This window comes from Archocentrus centrarchus, chromosome 11 (assembly GCF_007364275.1).
Source record: "Archocentrus centrarchus isolate MPI-CPG fArcCen1 chromosome 11, fArcCen1, whole genome shotgun sequence".
Lineage (NCBI taxonomy): Eukaryota > Metazoa > Chordata > Actinopteri > Cichliformes > Cichlidae > Archocentrus > Archocentrus centrarchus.
Window position 1 is genome coordinate 8,686,601 of NC_044356.1, and position 19,803 is coordinate 8,706,403.

At 41.7% G+C, this 19,803-nt stretch overlaps 1 protein-coding gene across 2 annotated transcripts; it reads left to right on the forward strand.

The window, feature by feature from the left end:
* The first annotated feature begins 392 nt into the window (after positions 1-392).
* Positions 393-17,937, forward strand: eppk1 (epiplakin 1). Of its 2 annotated transcripts, XM_030741679.1 has the most exons (4): positions 393-497; positions 3,589-3,695; positions 4,417-8,000; positions 10,059-17,937. In XM_030741679.1, exons 3-4 carry the CDS (start codon positions 4,431-4,433, stop codon positions 17,277-17,279), a joined length of 10,791 nt encoding a protein of 3,596 aa, XP_030597539.1. In that variant the 5' UTR covers positions 393-497; positions 3,589-3,695; positions 4,417-4,430; the 3' UTR covers positions 17,280-17,937. The 2 variants fall into 2 exon arrangements, with proteins under 2 accessions (XP_030597539.1, XP_030597538.1); XM_030741678.1 differs by lacking the exons at positions 393-497; positions 3,589-3,695 and having other exon boundaries at positions 7,537-7,642; positions 9,933-17,937.
* Positions 17,938-19,803: the final 1,866 nt, after the last annotated feature.

Below are 19,803 nucleotides of genomic sequence, written 5' to 3' on the forward strand. Positions count from 1 at the left end.
GGCTGGCTCGATAAGTAAGAGGAGCTCTCGGTCAGGTTCACACATTGTGTGAAGTAAAAATATCCACTGTACATCAGTAAAAAAAAGAAAGTGAAGAAGAACTTTGTGAAGAATCTTTATGGAATTTTTAAAGTCAACAAAGCTTAGTTTACCTTATGTGTACATTTAATAAATCTCCCCATCTTTTGCACAGTCACAAAGAATCAATATGCTTGCCTTTATTGTTTTGGAGCACAATAGACATGCTCCGAGGAAGTCTGCAGGAATTCCTGGCATCCTGAGCTCAGTACAAAGAGATCTCTGGCTGTCTCACTCTCACAGCCCGAGGGGAGGAGGCTGAACCTCAGGAGGGGAGTGACTTCGCCGGGGCTGCCTTATATCTGAGCAGCGAACACCTCTGAGATGCTGGGAGCACTTCAGAACTGCAGTTTCTCTCATAGCAGCCGAGGCTGAATGCTCGCCGGTGCAGAGCTGGGACTTCATCCGAGCACCCTCTGGTGAGTTCAGCTTGGTTAAAAATGGTTCCTTTCTTCCTTCTGTTTGTCTAAAGTAAATGCTTTTTCTTTGAGTGGATGTGGCATTTACTTCAAACTAGAAACTTTTTAAACTTTAACTTGTGTGAGTGAAAGTGGGAGTGAGAATGCCTTGTCAAAGCAGAAACAGAGGAAACGCAGTAAGTGTGTCAGCCAACACCCTCTGATAAAAAAAAAAAGGGACGCACACATTCCTCACTGATCACCTTTGACCACAGCCGTTAAAATAAATATGCCTGCACGCCACTAATGAGGTTTTTGACAAGCCTGAACACTGTGCTTACATCACCCTTGAATCTATTTACACAGTGACAATCCAAGATTTTCCACAGCTATAAAAACTGTTGTGCAACACCTGCATCAGCAATACTATACTGCCTCATCCATTCCTAGTTCATACAATTTGAGTGCTGGGTGGTGTCAGGAATGCACCACAAAGGCTTAAGTTTACATATGATGTAACTGGGCTTATTGCTACACTATATGTAACCAACAAGAGAAGGTGGTTAGCAAGGTGTCAATCTTAAAATTGCTCAATAGCTGCAACATAAAAGCATAGCAGGTTACGTGGTTATGAGATTCTTGGCTCAGGTTAAAGCTTTGCATTACATGTGTCATAACTCATTTAGACAAGTGGGAGCACCTTATGACATCATCCATCCATCCAGCCATGCATCCAACATCCAAATATTCACTTAAAATCAGAGACAAGGGCGCCCGGGTGGCTTAGTGGTGAAGCCAGCAACCACATACATATGCCGCATTGTGGTGCGTGTGGCGTGGGTTCGAATCCCGGCCTGTCGCCAATTTGCCCATGTGTCTTCCTCCTCTATCTTTCCCCCATTTCCTGTCTCTGCTGGTAAAAGCTGCTGTGGCCAAAAAAAACCCCAAAACAACTGGATTTCCTTTGCAAGCTTAAAGAAAAATCTTTACTGGTGTTTCTTAAACTTCCTCAGTGGTGCTGCACTCATTAAGTCATTGTTAACTATTATTAAGTGAGTTTTCAAACAAAAGTATACCAAATTTTGCTTCTATATTGTAAAAATTTAAAGGTTTTCCTTGTTTAAATTCAAAGTAACTCATTTAACTTCAAATATTTTGGAGTTTTGACCTCTTGATCAGACAAAATGAGATATAACAGACATCATCTCTATGCATTTCACTGTTTTCTGGTTGTGTATGAGTTCAGAGAAGATAACTAGAATATCACATAAGTCAGAGCACTAAAAAGTAATTCTTTTTTTATGGTACTACTGTAAAGTCTAATGTAACAAATGTTCTTTAAGTCTACTTTTCTCCTTAACATGAACATTCAGCTCAATGATGTGTTCAAGCACTGAGGTCAGAGGTTAGAGTTGTGCTGTTATGTTCAGAGGCGTGTCCTGAATGCTGGTGCTCTCAATAAAGCCTATAAACACCTCTGAATGGTGACTAAGATCAACTGTACCTAAGAGTTGCAACAATGTCACTAAAAACTGAGCATTATGAGTAAATGCACATATGTGGCAATTCATACTTAATAAAGAGGCCACCAACTGTATAATTAGTCCCACTTAGAGCTCTTACTGAGATGAAAATGAAAGCAAAACCTTCAGATTTTCCACGACTTTGTTTTACATCTTTTGTTGCATTTGACTGACAGTCCTTTGGTTCAGTGCAGAAAAGTGAATTTAGTGGTGCGAGCAGAAAACATTTAAGCTCTGTTAGCACAGTCAGATAACTCTTTGGCTTTGTGCAGGAAGGTTATTTGCCTTTATGAGCTGACAAGTAAATTCACAGGGTGCCATAAATGTAAAATGAATGTTAGACATCTTTAAAAACATTCAAATATTTACAAAGTGGGAGACAAACTCAAGCTGGAAGTTCAGAGGTACTGAACTGCTGCTGTTGTACATATACAGAGTTCAGTGGACTTTAAATCCACAGCTTTGTGTTACTTGGCTCGTTGGCTCTTTCAGACCTGCACACACCTTTATGCCACCAATGCTCAAACAGTAACAGCTGTTAAATACCCATGTCAGGCTGCAGCGTACACCGCTTAGCCCCTATAAAAGTTTATCACAGTAAACATATGAAAACAATCATGCTGTCAGTAGAACTTTATTAAGTTCTACTGACTTTATTATTATTAACTTTGTTTCTGAGCAGTATGGCTGAGATCCAGTTCACACCCATTCTTCTGAGACTAGTGCTCACTCCTACAGGTGGCATGACATCATCTGTGACATTAATCACCGTCACAAACCCAACAAGGCAGAAAAAGAGCCACTTGTTCCCAGATATCTGCTTACTCATTACATTTTTTTGTGACTATGTAACAGTAATTAACTGAAATGTTATGCAGACCTTTGTAACACTGTCTCAGTACAGTAACGTCTCATCTGCCATAGAAAGAACCTGCTCAAAGATTATGCCATTGCTAGTGTTAAATTTATCACTCTAAGTGGATGAGTATTAAAATTGGGTTATGTTGTAGAATTTCTAAATAAGAAACTTTTCATACACTTTAAATCCTACAGTATTTGTTTACATGAATGGCAATTGATGAACACTTTATTTTTTATTTATTTTACCTTGAAGCTGATATTTTTATGCCGTGGTGTCTTTAGCTCTTTATTTTTTATGGCTATACTTCTGCACATGTTTGGAAACTTTCTGATTTCTGCTAGAAGCCAAAAATAAAGTTCTGCAGATTTGGCTGCACAGGAATTCAAAAAGATATGAACTCTCAACCTTGTTGTTACAAAACAGGACATCTGGCTGTTCCAGGTCAGACACACTGTGTGTTACTGCCAAAAGTCCCAAATGGGGGATGTGTGTGAAAAGTGCTCGTACGCTGACACATCGTTAGTAGTTTCTGTTCAAATTTGTGCAGGGACTGAAGAAAAACAGGTTTTAATCATCTTAATTAGCCTACATCTCGGGCTGGGGGTTGTTTGGTTTTTGAGACAGCTGCATTTTCCCCCATGTGTAATTTAGAAAGTGCATGAGAAATAATTTTAAAATCAAATCATAAGTTTAGATCAAAGTTGTTATGCTTGCCTTATCTCTGCAGGGACGGTGTTTCAAAGGCCTGAGACCATAAAAATAAGCCTTCCACTGCTGTTGGATCTTGGATTTTGGAACAACGGGCTGTCCACATACTCACAAGGAAACTGAAAGGTTTGATATGATATGATGATAATTATATATTACAGAAGATAACGTATTGCAAAACTCGTCAGTACAATTCACGGAAACAAAAACAACCTTGTATTTCTATTTCTGTTGCTCCAGACTAGTTATATTTGAGGAAGTCAGAGTTATCCTGGATGCTATTAAATGTTTAATTTACTCCAGCAGCCAAACATAAATACTATTTATCAATGCAATCAACACCATACCTTCTCTATCGTGCTGCAATATATTCTCTATTACATTAGTCTCTTTTTTTAGCAAAAGGTTGCTGGTTCAGTTCCAGCCAAGGACATAAATCCTTTTTGGGGTTGCCTCAGGAAGGGCATCCGGTGGAAAACATGCGGAGCTACTGTCTGTGGCGACCCCTTGTGACATGTAAGGTTAGAGATTATGAGGGAAAAGCAGGCATGTAAAAAACAGCACAAGTATTTAAAAGAAATCCTTTTATAAAACTTCTTACTGCATCTTATTCTGTGAAAACCTGAATAATTTGCTTATGACAGATAATTTGACAATCATATAAAAAAGTTAGTTTTATTGTGCATCCATTTGAACATATATGCAGATGTATTTTATAACCAGGCCATCATAACCTAGTTTAACCACAGTGTGTCCTAGTATATCTCAGATCTGTATTATACTTGTACTCACAATGCAGAGGATGAAACCTACAAAATAAGATCTCTAATTGTTTCTGTTACCACAGCCCTTTAGGTCAAAATGGACTCCAACCTTCAGGACGGCAAAATCAAGCAAAATGGCTCCAAAGAAGTCCGTGAGCCTGTGGCTGGGATATTTCTGGAGAAAACAAAGACAAAGATAACCATCTATCAAGCCATGAAAAAGCGTCTCATTAAGTCAGGGACAGCACTGGCTCTGCTTGAAGCTCAAGCTGCCACAGTAGGTATAATAGACCCGATAAACAACCGAAAGCTTCCTGTCAAAGAGGCTGTTAAAGAGGGAGTAGTTGGACCAGAGATGAAAGACAGGCTCCTCACAGCGGAGAAAGCCATCAGTGGGTATGCAGACCCCTACACCAACCAAATGTTATCTGTATTCCAAGCCATGCAAAAAGATTTAATTCCAATAGATTATGGATTGAGGCTGCTGGAAGCACAGATAGCCACACGAGGTCTGTTTGATCCTGCTGACAAGACAAACATTTCAGTCGACTCCGCGATTCAAAAGGGTTGCTACGAAAAAGATTTGCTGAATGACCAGATGTCAGAGCTCAAAGTGTTTTATCATCCAACCTTGCAACAAAATCTTAACTACAGAAGCCTCCAAGAGCAATGCACTGTGGAGCCTGATACAGGCCTGTTGCTCCTTCCTGTCTGCATCACCTTCAAAGGTCTGCGCAGAGGCATTTCCTCCACCGAGCTTCTTGAATCAAAGATCATTGACAAAGAAACATTTGATGACCTACAAAAGGGGAACACCACAACACAAGAGGTGATGTTGATGGAAACAGTAAAAGAATACCTGGAAGGCAAAGGCAGCATTGCAGGCATTGCTATACTCTCAACCAATCAGAGAATGAGCATTTATCAAGCCATGAAGCAAGGCATACTGATGCCTGGGACATCACTGGTTCTCTTGGAGGCACAGGCCGCTACTGGGTTCATGATAGATCCTGTAAAAAATAAAAAGTACACTGTGGATGAAGCTGTCAAAAGCAAACTTATTGGCCCAGAATATCACGCAAAGCTGCTTTCTGCAGAGCGAGCAGTAACTGGATACAAAGACCCATACAACGGTGAAACTATATCCCTGTTTCAAGCACTGTCAAAAGACCTCATCGTCAAAGAACATGGAATCCGCCTACTTGAAGCACAAATTGCTACCGGGGGAATAATTGATCCAATCAACAGCCACAGACTTCCTACAGAAGTGGCTTTCGAGAGAGGCTATTTTGATAAACAAATGAATGCCATACTGGAGGATTCAGGAGACGACACTAAAGGCTTTTTTGACCCAAACACAAAAGAAAATCTAACCTATCTTCAGCTGATGGAAAGGTGTGTCTCTGATCCTGCCACTGGACTGTGCCTCCTCCCTCTACATGATAAATCAGATGGGCTGAATTTCAGTTTCATTGACTACCAAACCAAAATGGCCTTCAAGGCAGAGAAGGTGAAAGTGACATATGGGAAATACACAGGAATGACAGTATCTCTGTGGGAACTGCTGATGTCAGAGTACTTTGATGAAAACCAGCGGCAAGACATCTTTAAAAAATACAGAGAGGGGAAGCTCACCATCAAGATGATCATTACAACAGTTCTGGAAGTCATAGAAAAGTCTGTGAAAACAACTGAAGTTGTCTTTGAAGGCATCAGAGACACCGTTACAGCCAAGCAGCTCGTGGAAGCAGATATCATTAGTCAGGAGGTCCTAGAGGACCTGAAGAAGGGAAAAAAGTCAGTAAAGGATGTGATTGAAGATGAAAATGTAAACGTGTACTTGAAAGGGAAAGACAGCATTGCAGGTATTCTGCTTCCTGATTCTCAAATCATGACCATCTATCAGGCCAAACAGAAAGGAAAACTGATGCCCGGAACGGCACTGATTCTACTGGAGGCACAGGCAGCAACGGGGTTCATTATTGACCCTATTGGAAACAGAAAGTTTTCAGTGGATGACGCTGTCAAAGCAAAGATCGTGGGGCCTGATGTCTGTCAAAAGCTACGCTCAGCAGAGAAAGCAGTCACTGGATACAAAGATCCATACACTGGAAAAACAATTTCTTTGTTCCAAGCAATGCAAAAAGACCTCATCCTAAAAGACCATGGCATTCGGCTCCTGGAGGCACAAATTGCTACCGGCGGGATCATCGACCCAGTGAACAGCCATCGAATACCTGTCCACGTGGCCTATAAGAAGGGGTACTTTAACAAAGAAATGAATCAGATCCTGGATGATCCAAGTGACGACACCAAGGGATTCTTTGACCCCAACACCCAGGAGAACCTGACATATTTGCAGCTCATGGCCAGATGTGTTACAGATCCCAGTACAGGCCTGTGCCTCTTACCTCTCAAAGGAAAGAGCAGCAAAATAAAGATAGATGATAATATTAGGGAACTGTTCAAAACAACAATAGTTACTGTCAAGTACGGTAGGTTCAAGGGCAAGCACACAACACTGTGGGATCTTATCAACTCAGAGTATCTGTCTGAGGACAAACGACAGGAATTTTTCAAGCTCTTCAGGTCAAAGAAAATCACAATTCAGCAGCTCACTGAAACCATTGTAGAGATCATTGAGAGTAAGGAGATAAGACAGCAAGAAGGACTGAAGTTTAAAGGTCTCAGAGGAGAAGTCTCTGCCGTGGATCTTTTGGATCTTGAAATTGTGGATGAAAACACATACAAAAGCTTGATCACTGGAAACATGACAAGCACTGATGTGATGAAAATGGACAATGTGAGAGCCTACCTACAAGGCAAAAGTTGTGTAGCTGGTTTGACACTGCAACCCTCCAATCAGAAAATAAGCATCTATGAAGCACAGAGAATTGGCCTTCTTACACCCGGCACCGCCCTTTGCCTCCTTGAAGCACAAGCAGCTACAGGATTCATTGTTGATCCTCTGAATAACAAAAAACTTACAGTTGAACAATCTCTCAAAGAAAATCTGATTAGTCCACAGATGTACGAAAAACTTTTGTCTGCAGAGAGAGCTGTCACTGGTTACAAAGATCCGTACACAGGTCAAAAGATCTCACTTTTCCAAGCCTTGAAAAAGGATCTCATTGTCAAGCAGCATGGCATCCGTTTACTCGAGGCCCAGATTGCTACAGGTGGTATCATTGATCCCATAAAGTGCCTCCACTTACCCCTTGAAGTTGCATACAGGAAGGGATATTTTGATGCAGAACTTAATCAAATCCTAACAGACCCAACTGATGACACAAAGGGCTTTTTTGACCCAAAGACACAAGAAAATCTGACATACATGGAGATGTTGGGCAGATGCATGAAAGATAAGGAAACCGGACTGTTCCTCCTGCCGCTAAATGACAAACCAAAAGCTACAGCAACAAAGGAAAAGCTGTATACTGACACAGAGATCAGGAAGGAGTTTGAAAAGACAAGTGTCAGAATATCTGTAGGACACTATTCTGGAAAATCTGTTACTCTATGGGACTTGATTCACTCTGGCTACTTCACCGAGGATCAGCGGCTTGAACTGATTGAAAAATACAGAACGAGGCAGATTAGCACACAAACCATAATCACATTAGTGATCACCACAATAGAAAAACTGGAGAAGACTGAAACTCCCAAAGTAATAAAAGGCATGAGAAAGCATGTCTCTGCACAACAGCTTCTGGATTCTGAAATCATTGATGCAGAAACATTCAAAAAGGTGAAAGAAGGAAAACTCAGTTTGGAAACAATAGCACAGAGTGAACCCGTAAGAGGATACCTGAAGGGAACTGGAAGCATTGCTGGAGTTAAGGTTCATCCATCCCAGAAAGTGATGAGCATATATGAAGCCAGAAATGAAGGCCTGTTGACAGCTGGCATTGCACGTGTATTACTCGAAGCTCAGGCTGCAACAGGATGGGTCATTGACCCCCTTAAAAATGAATTCTATACTGTGGATGAGGCTGCCAAAGAAAGGGTAATTGGACCGGATGTACATGAGCAACTTCTCTCAGCTGAACGAGCTGTCACTGGATATAAAGATCCATATACCGATGTGACAATATCACTGTTTGAAGCCATGAATGAAAAGCTGATAGAGAAAAGTCGTGGCCTTCGGCTTCTTGATGTGCAAATAGCAACAGGAGGAATTACTGACCCAAATCAAAGTCTTAGGCTACCACTTCATATTGCAATCAAAAAGGGATATCTGGATGAAGACACTCACAAAATTCTGATGAACCCCAAAGATGATGCAAAGGGATTCTTTGACCCAAACAACAAAGAAAACCTCTCATACTGTCAGCTGATGAAAAGATGTGAGAAAGATGCTAAAACCGGGCTACTTCTCCTGCCACTGCATAAAGAAAAAGCCCATGTATTTCACAGAGATGAGCAAATTGAGCTTGCACTAAAAAGTAAAACTATGACCTTGAATGTAGGAAAATTTAAAAACAAGAACGTCACACTGTGGGATGTGTTGCTATCTGAATACATATCAGAAGAAAAAAGGGAACAGCTTATACAGCAATACAAAACAGGAGTCATCAAGATTGAGGAGATGATCGAAATACTCACGGTAATAATTACAGAGCGATCATCCAAAGAAAGAAAGTTCAAAGGACTACGAAAGCAGGTCTCAGCCAGTGAATTATTTGAGTCAAAGATTATCTCAAAGGACCTCTTCACCCAAATTATACAAGGTAAAGTAAGTGAAGAAAATGTTGACAAAATGGAATCAATTCAAAAGTATCTTGGAGCTACAAACTGTATAGCAGGAGTCAGAGTTGAATCTACAAAACAAGTTATGAGCATCTATGAAGCTAAAAGCAAAGGTCTGCTGACTCCTGGTACCTCTCTGGTTCTGCTGGAGGCCCAGGCTGCCACTGGCTTTATCATTGACCCAGTCAACAACAAGAAACTTTCTGTAGAGGAAGCTGTTGCTCAAGGAGTGGTTGGCAGAGAGTGGAAAAACAAACTGCTTTCAGCTGAGAGGGCAGTGACAGGATACAAAGATCCCTACACTGAACAAACAATTTCACTGTTCCAGGCCTTGAAAAAAGATCTCATCGTCAAAGATCACGGCATCCGTCTTCTTGAAGCTCAAATTGCAACAGGAGGCATAATTGACCCGGTGCACAGTCATCGAGTTCCCATCCAGGTAGCATACCAGAGAGGTTACTTTGATGAAGAAATGAACCACATTTTATCTGATCCTGATGATGACACTAAGGGCTTCTTTGACCCCAACACTCAAGAGAACCTCACATATCTCCAGCTGATTGAAAGGTGTGTCAGAGATCAAAAAACAGAACTTGACTTGTTGTCTATTGTCAAAAAAGGAGAGTATTATTTCTTTGTAGATGAGGCAACAAAACATATTCTGAAGTCTAAGACAACAACCAACGCCGGAGGGAAATACAGAGGAACAACAGTGTCTCTGTGGGATCTGCTCTACTCCAAATACATCACTGAGGAGAAACGGAGGGACCTAGTCCAACAGTACAAGGCAGGATCAATCACAATTGAGCGCTTTTTGGAAATCATCCTGACAATCGTTGAGCAGCATACGAAAGACACAACAACTTCATCATCTTCATCAATCGTCATGAGTCAACCACCAGAAACAAAAGTGGACAGTAGCACAGCAAAAACTACCATCACCACAACAATCACAGAGACTACTCAAATTGAAAAGTTCCATGGAATCAGGAAGGATGTGTCTGCTATTGAGCTGCTTGAATCTAAAATCATTGACGAGAACCTCTACAAAAGTCTTAGTGCTGGAAAAGTTACAGTGACAGAAGTAAGTGAAATGGACTCAGTGCGTAAGTACCTTGAGGGAACCAACAGCATTGCAGGAGTGTATATCCAGTCCACCCAAAAGACCATGAGCATCTATGAAGCTAAAAGCAAAGGTCTGCTGACTCCTGGTACCTCTCTGGTTCTGCTGGAGGCCCAGGCTGCCACTGGCTTTATCATTGACCCAGTCAACAACAAGAAACTTTCTGTAGAGGAAGCTGTTGCTCAAAGTGTGGTTGGCAGAGAGTGGAAAGACAAACTGCTTTCAGCTGAGAGAGCAGTGACAGGATACAAAGATCCCTACACTGGACAAACAATTTCACTGTTCCAGGCCTTGAAAAAAGATCTCATCGTCAAAGATCACGGCATCCGTCTTCTTGAAGCTCAAATTGCAACAGGAGGCATAATTGACCCGGTGCACAGTCACAGAGTGCCTGTACAGGTGGCATATGAAAGGGGTTACTTTGATGAAGAAATGAACCACATTTTATCTGATCCTGATGATGACACCAAGGGCTTCTTTGACCCCAACACTCAAGAGAACCTCACGTATCTCCAGCTTGTTGAGAGGTGTATTACAGATCCCATCACAGGCCTCAGTTTACTAGTCATTGTCAAAAAAGGAGAGTATTATTTCTTTGTAGATGAGGCAACAAAACGTATTCTGAAGTCTAAGACAACAACCAAAGCCGGAGGGAAATACAGAGGAACAACAGTGTCTCTGTGGGATCTGCTCTACTCCAAATACATCACTGAGGAGAAACGGAGGGACCTAGTCCAACAGTACAAGGCAGGATCAATCACAATTGAGCGCTTTTTGGAAATCATCCTGACAATCGTTGAGCAGCATACGAAAGACACAACAACTTCATCATCTTCATCAATCGTCATGAGTCAACCACCAGAAACAAAAGTGGACAGTAGCACAGCAAAAACTACCATCACCACAACAATCACAGAGACTACTCAAATTGAAAAGTTCCATGGAATCAGGAAGGATGTGTCTGCTATTGAGCTGCTTGAATCTAAAATCATTGACGAGAACCTCTACAAAAGTCTTAGTGCTGGAAAAGTTACAGTGACAGAAGTAAGTGAAATGGACTCAGTGCGTAAGTACCTTGAGGGAACCAACAGCATTGCGGGAGTGTATATCCAGTCCACCCAAAAGACCATGAGCATCTATGAAGCTAAAAGCAAAGGTCTGCTGACTCCTGGTACCTCTCTGGTTCTGCTGGAGGCCCAGGCTGCCACTGGCTTTATCATTGACCCAGTCAACAACAAGAAACTTTCTGTAGAGGAAGCTGTTGCTCAAAGTGTGGTTGGCAGAGAGTGGAAAGACAAACTGCTTTCAGCTGAGAGAGCAGTGACAGGATACAAAGATCCCTACACTGGACAAACAATTTCACTGTTCCAGGCCTTGAAAAAAGATCTCATCGTCAAAGATCACGGCATCCGTCTTCTTGAAGCTCAAATTGCAACAGGAGGCATAATTGACCCGGTGCACAGTCACAGAGTGCCTGTACAGGTGGCATATGAAAGGGGTTACTTTGATGAAGAAATGAACCACATTTTATCTGATCCTGATGATGACACCAAGGGCTTCTTTGACCCCAACACTCAAGAGAACCTCACGTATCTCCAGCTTGTTGAGAGGTGTATTACAGATCCCATCACAGGCCTCAGTTTACTAGTCATTGTCAAAAAAGGAGAGTATTATTTCTTTGTAGATGAGGCAACAAAACGTATTCTGAAGTCTAAGACAACAACCAACGCCGGAGGGAAATACAGAGGAACAACAGTGTCTCTGTGGGATCTGCTCTACTCCAAATACATCACTGAGGAGAAACGGAGGGACCTAGTCCAACAGTACAAGGCAGGATCAATCACAATTGAGCGCTTTTTGGAAATCATCCTGACAATCATTGAGCAGCATACGAAAGACACAACAACTTCATCATCTTCATCAATCGTCATGAGTCAACCACCAGAAACAAAAGTGGACAGTAGCACAGCAAAAACTACCATCACCACAACAATCACAGAGACTACTCAAATTGAAAAGTTCCATGGAATCAGGAAGGATGTGTCTGCTATTGAGCTGCTTGAATCTAAAATCATTGACGAGAACCTCTACAAAAATCTTAGTGCTGGAAAAGTTACAGTGACAGAAGTAAGTGAAATGGACTCAGTGCGTAAGTACCTTGAGGGAACCAACAGCATTGCAGGAGTGTATATCCAGTCCACCCAAAAGACCATGAGCATCTATGAAGCTAAAAGCAAAGGTCTGCTGCCTCCTGGTACCTCTCTGGTTCTGCTGGAGGCCCAGGCTGCCACTGGCTTTATCATTGCCCCAGTCAACAACAAGAAACTTTCTGTAGAGGAAGCTGTTGCTCAAAGTGTGGTTGGCAGAGAGTGGAAAGTCAAACTGCTTTCAGCTGAGAGGGCAGTGACAGGATACAAAGATCCCTACACTGGACAAACAATTTCACTGTTCCAGGCCTTGAAAAAAGATCTCATCGTCAAAGATCACGGCATCCGTCTTCTTGAAGCTCAAATTGCAACAGGAGGCATAATTGACCCGGTGCACAGTCACAGAGTGCCTGTACAGGTGGCATATGAAAGGGGTTACTTTGATGAAGAAATGAACCACATTTTATCTGATCCTGATGATGACACCAAGGGCTTCTTTGACCCCAACACTCAAGAGAACCTCACGTATCTCCAGCTGGTTGAGAGGTGTATTACAGATCCCATCACAGGCCTCAGTTTACTAGTCATTGTCAAAAAAGGAGAGTATTATTTCTTTGTAGATGAGGCAACAAAACGTATTCTGAAGTCTAAGACAACAACCAAAGCCAGAGGGAAATACAGAGGAACAACAGTGTCTCTGTGGGATCTGCTCTACTCCAAATACATCACTGAGGAGAAACGGAGGGACCTAGTCCAACAGTACAAGGCAGGATCAATCACAATTGAGCGCTTTTTGGAAATCATCCTGACAATCATTGAGCAGCATACGAAAGACACAACTTCATCATCTTCATCAATCATCATGAGTCAACCACCAGAAACAAAAGTGGACAGTAGCACAGCAAAAACTACCATCACCACAACAATCACAGAGACTACTCAAATTGAAAAGTTCCATGGAATCAGGAAGGATGTGTCTGCTATTGAGCTGCTTGAATCTAAAATCATTGACGAGAACCTCTACAAAAATCTTAGTGCTGGAAAAGTTACAGTGACAGAAGTAAGTGAAATGGACTCAGTGCGTAAGTACCTTGAGGGAACCAACAGCATTGCAGGAGTGTATATCCAGTCCACCCAAAAGACCATGAGCATCTATGAAGCTAAAAGCAAAGGTCTGCTGACTCCTGGTACCTCTCTGGTTCTGCTGGAGGCCCAGGCTGCCACTGGCTTTATCATTGACCCAGTCAACAACAAGAAACTTTCTGTAGAGGAAGCTGTTGCTCAAAGTGTGGTTGGCAGAGAGTGGAAAGACAAACTGCTTTCAGCTGAGAGAGCAGTGACAGGATACAAAGATCCCTACACTGGACAAACAATTTCACTGTTCCAGGCCTTGAAAAAAGATCTCATCGTCAAAGATCACGGCATCCGTCTTCTTGAAGCTCAAATTGCAACAGGAGGCATAATTGACCCGGTGCACAGTCACAGAGTGCCTGTACAGGTGGCATATGAAAGGGGTTACTTTGATGAAGAAATGAACCACATTTTATCTGATCCTGATGATGACACCAAGGGCTTCTTTGACCCCAACACTCAAGAGAACCTCACGTATCTCCAGCTGGTTGAGAGGTGTATTACAGATCCCATCACAGGCCTCAGTTTACTAGTCATTGTCAAAAAAGGAGAGTATTATTTCTTTGTAGATGAGGCAACAAAACATATTCTGAAGTCTAAGACAACAACCAACGCCGGAGGGAAATACAGAGGAACAACAGTGTCTCTGTGGGATCTGCTCTACTCCAAATACATCACTGAGGAGAAACGGAGGGACCTAGTCCAACAGTACAAGGCAGGATCAATCACAATTGAGCGCTTTTTGGAAATCATCCTGACAATCATTGAGCAGCATACGAAAGACACAACAACTTCATCATCTTCATCAATCGTCATGAGTCAACCACCAGAAACAAAAGTGGACAGTAGCACAGCAAAAACTACCATCACCACAACAATCACAGAGACTACTCAAATTGAAAAGTTCCATGGAATCAGGAAGGATGTGTCTGCTATTGAGCTGCTTGAATCTAAAATCATTGACGAGAACCTCTACAAAAGTCTTAGTGCTGGAAAAGTTACAGTGACAGAAGTAAGTGAAATGGACTCAGTGCGTAAGTACCTTGAGGGAACCAACAGCATTGCGGGAGTGTATATCCAGTCCACCCAAAAGACCATGAGCATCTATGAAGCTAAAAGCAAAGGTCTGCTGACTCCTGGTACCTCTCTGGTTCTGCTGGAGGCCCAGGCTGCCACTGGCTTTATCATTGACCCAGTCAACAACAAGAAACTTTCTGTAGAGGAAGCTGTTGCTCAAAGTGTGGTTGGCAAAGAGTGGAAAAACAAACTGCTTTCAGCTGAGAGGGCAGTGACAGGATACAAAGATCCCTACACTGGACAAACAATTTCACTGTTCCAGGCCTTGAAAAAAGATCTCATCGTCAAAGATCACGGCATCCGTCTTCTTGAAGCTCAAATTGCAACAGGAGGCATAATTGACCCGGTGCACAGTCACAGAGTGCCTGTACAGGTGGCATATGAAAGGGGTTACTTTGATGAAGAAATGAACCACATTTTATCTGATCCTGATGATGACACCAAGGGCTTCTTTGACCCCAACACTCAAGAGAACCTCACGTATCTCCAGCTTGTTGAGAGGTGTATTACAGATCCCATCACAGGCCTCAGTTTACTAGTCATTGTCAAAAAAGGAGAGTATTATTTCTTTGTAGATGAGGCAACAAAACGTATTCTGAAGTCTAAGATAACAACCAAAGCCGGAGGGAAATACAGAGGAACAACAGTGTCTCTGTGGGATCTGCTCTACTCCAAATACATCACTGAGGAGAAACGGAGGGACCTAGTCCAACAGTACAAGGCAGGATCAATCACAATTGAGCGCTTTTTGGAAATCATCCTGACAATCATTGAGCAGCAAACAAAAGACACAACAACTTCATCATCTTCATCAATCGTCATGAGTCAACCACCAGAAACAAAAGTGGACAGTAGCACAGCAAAAACTACCATCACCACAACAATTACAGAGACTACTCAAACTGAAAAGTTCCATGGAATCAGGAAGGATGTCTCTCTAACTGAGCTGCTTGAATCTAAAATCATTGATGAGAACCTCTACAAAGATCTCAGTGCTGGAAAAGTTACAGTGGCAGAAGTAAGTGAAATGGACTCAGTGCGCAAGTACCTTGAGGGAACCAACAGCATTGCGGGAGTGTATATCCAGTCCACCCAAGAGACCATGAGCATCTATGAAGCTAAAAGCAAAGGTCTGCTGACTCCTGGTACCTCTCTGGTTCTGCTGGAGGCCCAGGCTGCCACTGGCTTTATCATTGACCCAGTCAACAACAAGAAACTTTCTGTAGAGGAAGCTGTTGCTCAACTAGTTGTTGGCAGAGACTGGAAAGACAAACTGCTTTCAGCTGAGAGGGCAGTGACAGGATACAAAGATCCCTACACTGGACAAACAATTTCACTGTTCCAGGCCTTGAAAAAAGATCTCATCGTCAAAGATCACGGCATCCGTCTTCTTGAAGCTCAAATTGCAACAGGAGGCATAATTGACCCGGTGCACAGTCACAGAGTGCCTGTACAGGTGGCATATGAAAGGGGTTACTTTGATGAAGAAATGAACCACATTTTATCTGATCCTGATGATGACACCAAGGGCTTCTTTGACCCCAACACTCAGGAGAACCTCACGTATCTCCAGCTGGTTGAGAGGTGTATAAAAGATCCCATCACAGGCCTCAGTTTACTAGTCATTGTCAAAAAAGGAGAGTATTATTTCTTTGTAGATGAGGCAACAAAACGTATTCTGAAGTCTAAGACAACAACCAAAGCCGGAGGGAAATACAGAGGAACAACAGTGTCTCTGTGGGATCTGCTCTACTCCAAATACATCACTGAGGAGAAACGGAGGGACCTAGTCCAACAGTACAAGGCAGGATCAATCACAATTGAGCGCTTTTTGGAAATCATCCTGACAATCATTGAGCAGCATACGAAAGACACAACAACTTCATCATCTTCATCAATCGTCATGAGTCAACCACCAGAAACAAAAGTGGACAGTAGCACAGCAAAAACTACCATCACCACAACAATCACAGAGACTACTCAAATTGAAAAGTTCCATGGAATCAGGAAGGATGTGTCTGCTATTGAGCTGCTTGAATCTAAAATCATTGACGAGAACCTCTACAAAAATCTAAGTGCTGGAAAAGTTACAGTTACAGAAGTAAGTGAAATGGACTCAGTGCGTAAGTACCTTGAGGGAACCAACAGCATTGCAGGAGTGTATATCCAGTCCACCCAAAAGACCATGAGCATCTATGAAGCTAAAAGCAAAGGTCTGCTGACTCCTGGTACCTCTCTGGTTCTGCTGGAGGCCCAGGCTGCCACTGGCTTTATCATTGACCCAGTCAACAACAAGAAACTTTCTGTAGAGGAAGCAGTTGCTCAAAGAGTGGTTGGCAAAGAGTGGAAAAACAAACTGCTTTCAGCTGAGAGGGCAGTGACAGGATACAAAGATCCCTACACTGGACAAACAATTTCACTGTTCCAGGCCTTGAAAAAAGATCTCATCGTCAAAGATCACGGCATCCGTCTTCTTGAAGCTCAAATTGCAACAGGAGGCATAATTGACCCGGTGCACAGTCACAGAGTGCCTGTACAGGTGGCATATGAAAGGGGTTACTTTGATGAAGAAATGAACCACATTTTATCTGATCCTGATGATGACACCAAGGGCTTCTTTGACCCCAACACTCAAGAGAACCTCACGTATCTCCAGCTGGTTGAGAGGTGTATTATAGATCCCATCACAGGCCTCAGTTTACTCCCACTGAAGAAGTGAATACTCTAATCCACTCACTATTACATAAAGTAATACCTTCTCTCTTACTTCCAATATTTTTTAAGGTGTGTTTAAAGTTGTGGAGAAGCCGTTCTGTGAGCTTCTCTTGAACAGTGAACCAAGTGGTTGAAACCTTTGCTTCTATGCTGTAATTTTTGTTGTTTAAAACTTAATTACCAAAAACTTAGTATTTTTTTTTCATATTAAGAAGTCTTAGAAACGACTTACCAAACTGGAATCCAACATTATTAGTCCACTGAAATAAATGATAGAATGTGCTTGAAACAACTAATATAACCTCAGTTTTCACATTCAATTCACACGATGTGAAAAATAAATTAAAACCTGTTTTCATAGAAGTCAAATGATACCACAAGCCTCTCCATATCTTTACCTAATTCAGTCTTGGACTACATTTTTGATTTTCAATGTCTTTTCTATGGTTTAATGTTTTTATGTTGCTGTGGGAACTATAATTTTGTTCTACACTCATGTAAACAGTTTGAGTCTTAATTCACCTAAACCCGCAGCACTGTGTTAAGTTTGGGCAAATGTTGTATGTAGTTTTGCTGGGTCTTTTTTCTCTTCACCTAGACCCCTGTCAAAGTTTTTTTTACTCTATCATATCGCCCAATAAATGAGTGAGCTATGAATACTACATCTTGTCTTTTATTTTGAAAGACTCTCCTTGGAACATGTTTATATGTTGGAACAATGATACAGGTATTTATATCCATCCATTCATTTATATGTATTAAATATAACACACATTGAACAGGAATTGCTGGGTGGAAGTGCCATCACATGTGCTGGAAAAATATTTAAAGCACTTGTAATCCCAGTTTGTAATGATTTGCAATAAAATCAAAGCAAAAGTACACATTGCTAGAACCAAATGGGTTTCTCATATTTAAAATTTTTGCTACAAGAAAGGTATGAATCCAATATGACTGTGCAATCAGATAATAAATGTAAATATTTCTAGAGTACAGCACTCTCTAGTGGAAATAAAGACAACCATAACTTTAAAGTAACAAGCTGAACATTTATTTTTGATCAAAAATAAAATATATTTTTTTATACTGTTGTTACAGTTGTAAATAAAATTAAAACCGCAAGTGGTGATATCGGGCCCTCGCACTCCCCACGCGTCGACCCGTGGCGCTCGTCGACCCGTGCCGCACTCGGAGGTCTTGTGACCGTGATGGTGTACAGAAGGTCTGTAGAAAGTTGAATTCTTTTATAGGAAAAGATATCTTTTGCTCTCGTCATAGACGCAATGGAATATTTGGGGGTGTGGTCACGGCTCCAGCATGCAAAATAGGGCATGGGTCTGATTGACTGTTTTGATCAGGATGATGTCAAGAATGTTGAAACACATTTTCATACATTTCTGAGAAACTAAGTTTGTGGATGCTATACAAAATTTCATTTGCTTCTGTAGGGGGCACTTTTGCAGCTATAGCCTTGAATCCACAGTTATGGGTTCAGAGTGGCTGTGTACATGAGTGATTACATTTTCAGGCAGACTGGGCAAAGCATGTACAAACACGTGCCCAAACAATTTTGGTCGTGATTGAGAAAAATGAAGGCCAACTTCAATGGCCTGGTGTGACAACACCATTTAATATTTTGTCAAGATTTCCACAATATTTGATGGGCTCCTTGTCTAGATGATGTGGAGCAAATTTGGTCTCACTGTGTAAAATGCCCTAGGAGGAGTTCATTCAAATAGCAGGCCTGAAAATGACAAAAATTGACACCTTCAATTGAAGATGGCGGACTTTCTGTAGGGTTGGGAGTATGGGTCCAAGAGACTTTTTTGTACGTCTTAGGATGTTACATGAGTGTGCACAATTTCAGAGCTGTAGATACAATGTAACTCTGGGGCTAGCTAAAAAACATGTTATTTTATGATATTTCAAGCTGCCACTAGGTGACGCTGTAACGTTTATGGACTTTATGCATATCAATGTGTTCAGGGCAGGAGGCTTATTAAACTGATGAGGATTTTGTAAGGAATGGTGAAAGATATTTTCATGTATTTCAGAACAAACCTAATTCTGTGGACGGTCATACAAATTTTCATTTGCTTCTGTAGGGGGCGCTATTGCACCTACAGTCTTGAATCTGTAGTTATGGATTTAGGCTGGGTGTGTAAAGGAGTGATTAAATTTTCGGGGTGATCAGACAAAGCATGTGCGAACAAGTGCACAAACAATTTTGGTGGTGAGGGAGAAAAACGAAGGCCAACTTCAATGGCCTGGTGTGAAAACACCGTTTAATTTAATTTCAAGATTTCCACAATATTTGATGGGCTCCTTGTCTAGATGATGTGGAGCAAATTTGGTCTCACTGGGTGAAATGCCCTAGGAGGAGTTCGTTCAAATAGCAGGCATGGAAATGGCAAAAATTGACACCTTCAATTGAAGATGGCCGACTTCCTGTAGGGTTTCGGGTATGGGTCCAAGAGACTTTTTTGTACGTCTTAGGATGTTACATGAGTCTGCAAAATTTCAGAGCT

What these genes read in the sequence shown, in the direction of transcription:
- eppk1 (XM_030741679.1), top strand. Translation starts at nt 4,431, where the DNA reads ATGGACTCCAACCTTCAGGACGGCAAAATCAAGCAAAATGGCTCCAAA. An exon ending in AGAAGACTGAAACTCCCAAA is followed by an intron (nt 8,001 to 10,058) that starts GTAATAAAAGGC and finishes CAAATTGAAAAG; the next exon opens with TTCCATGGAATCAGGAAGGA.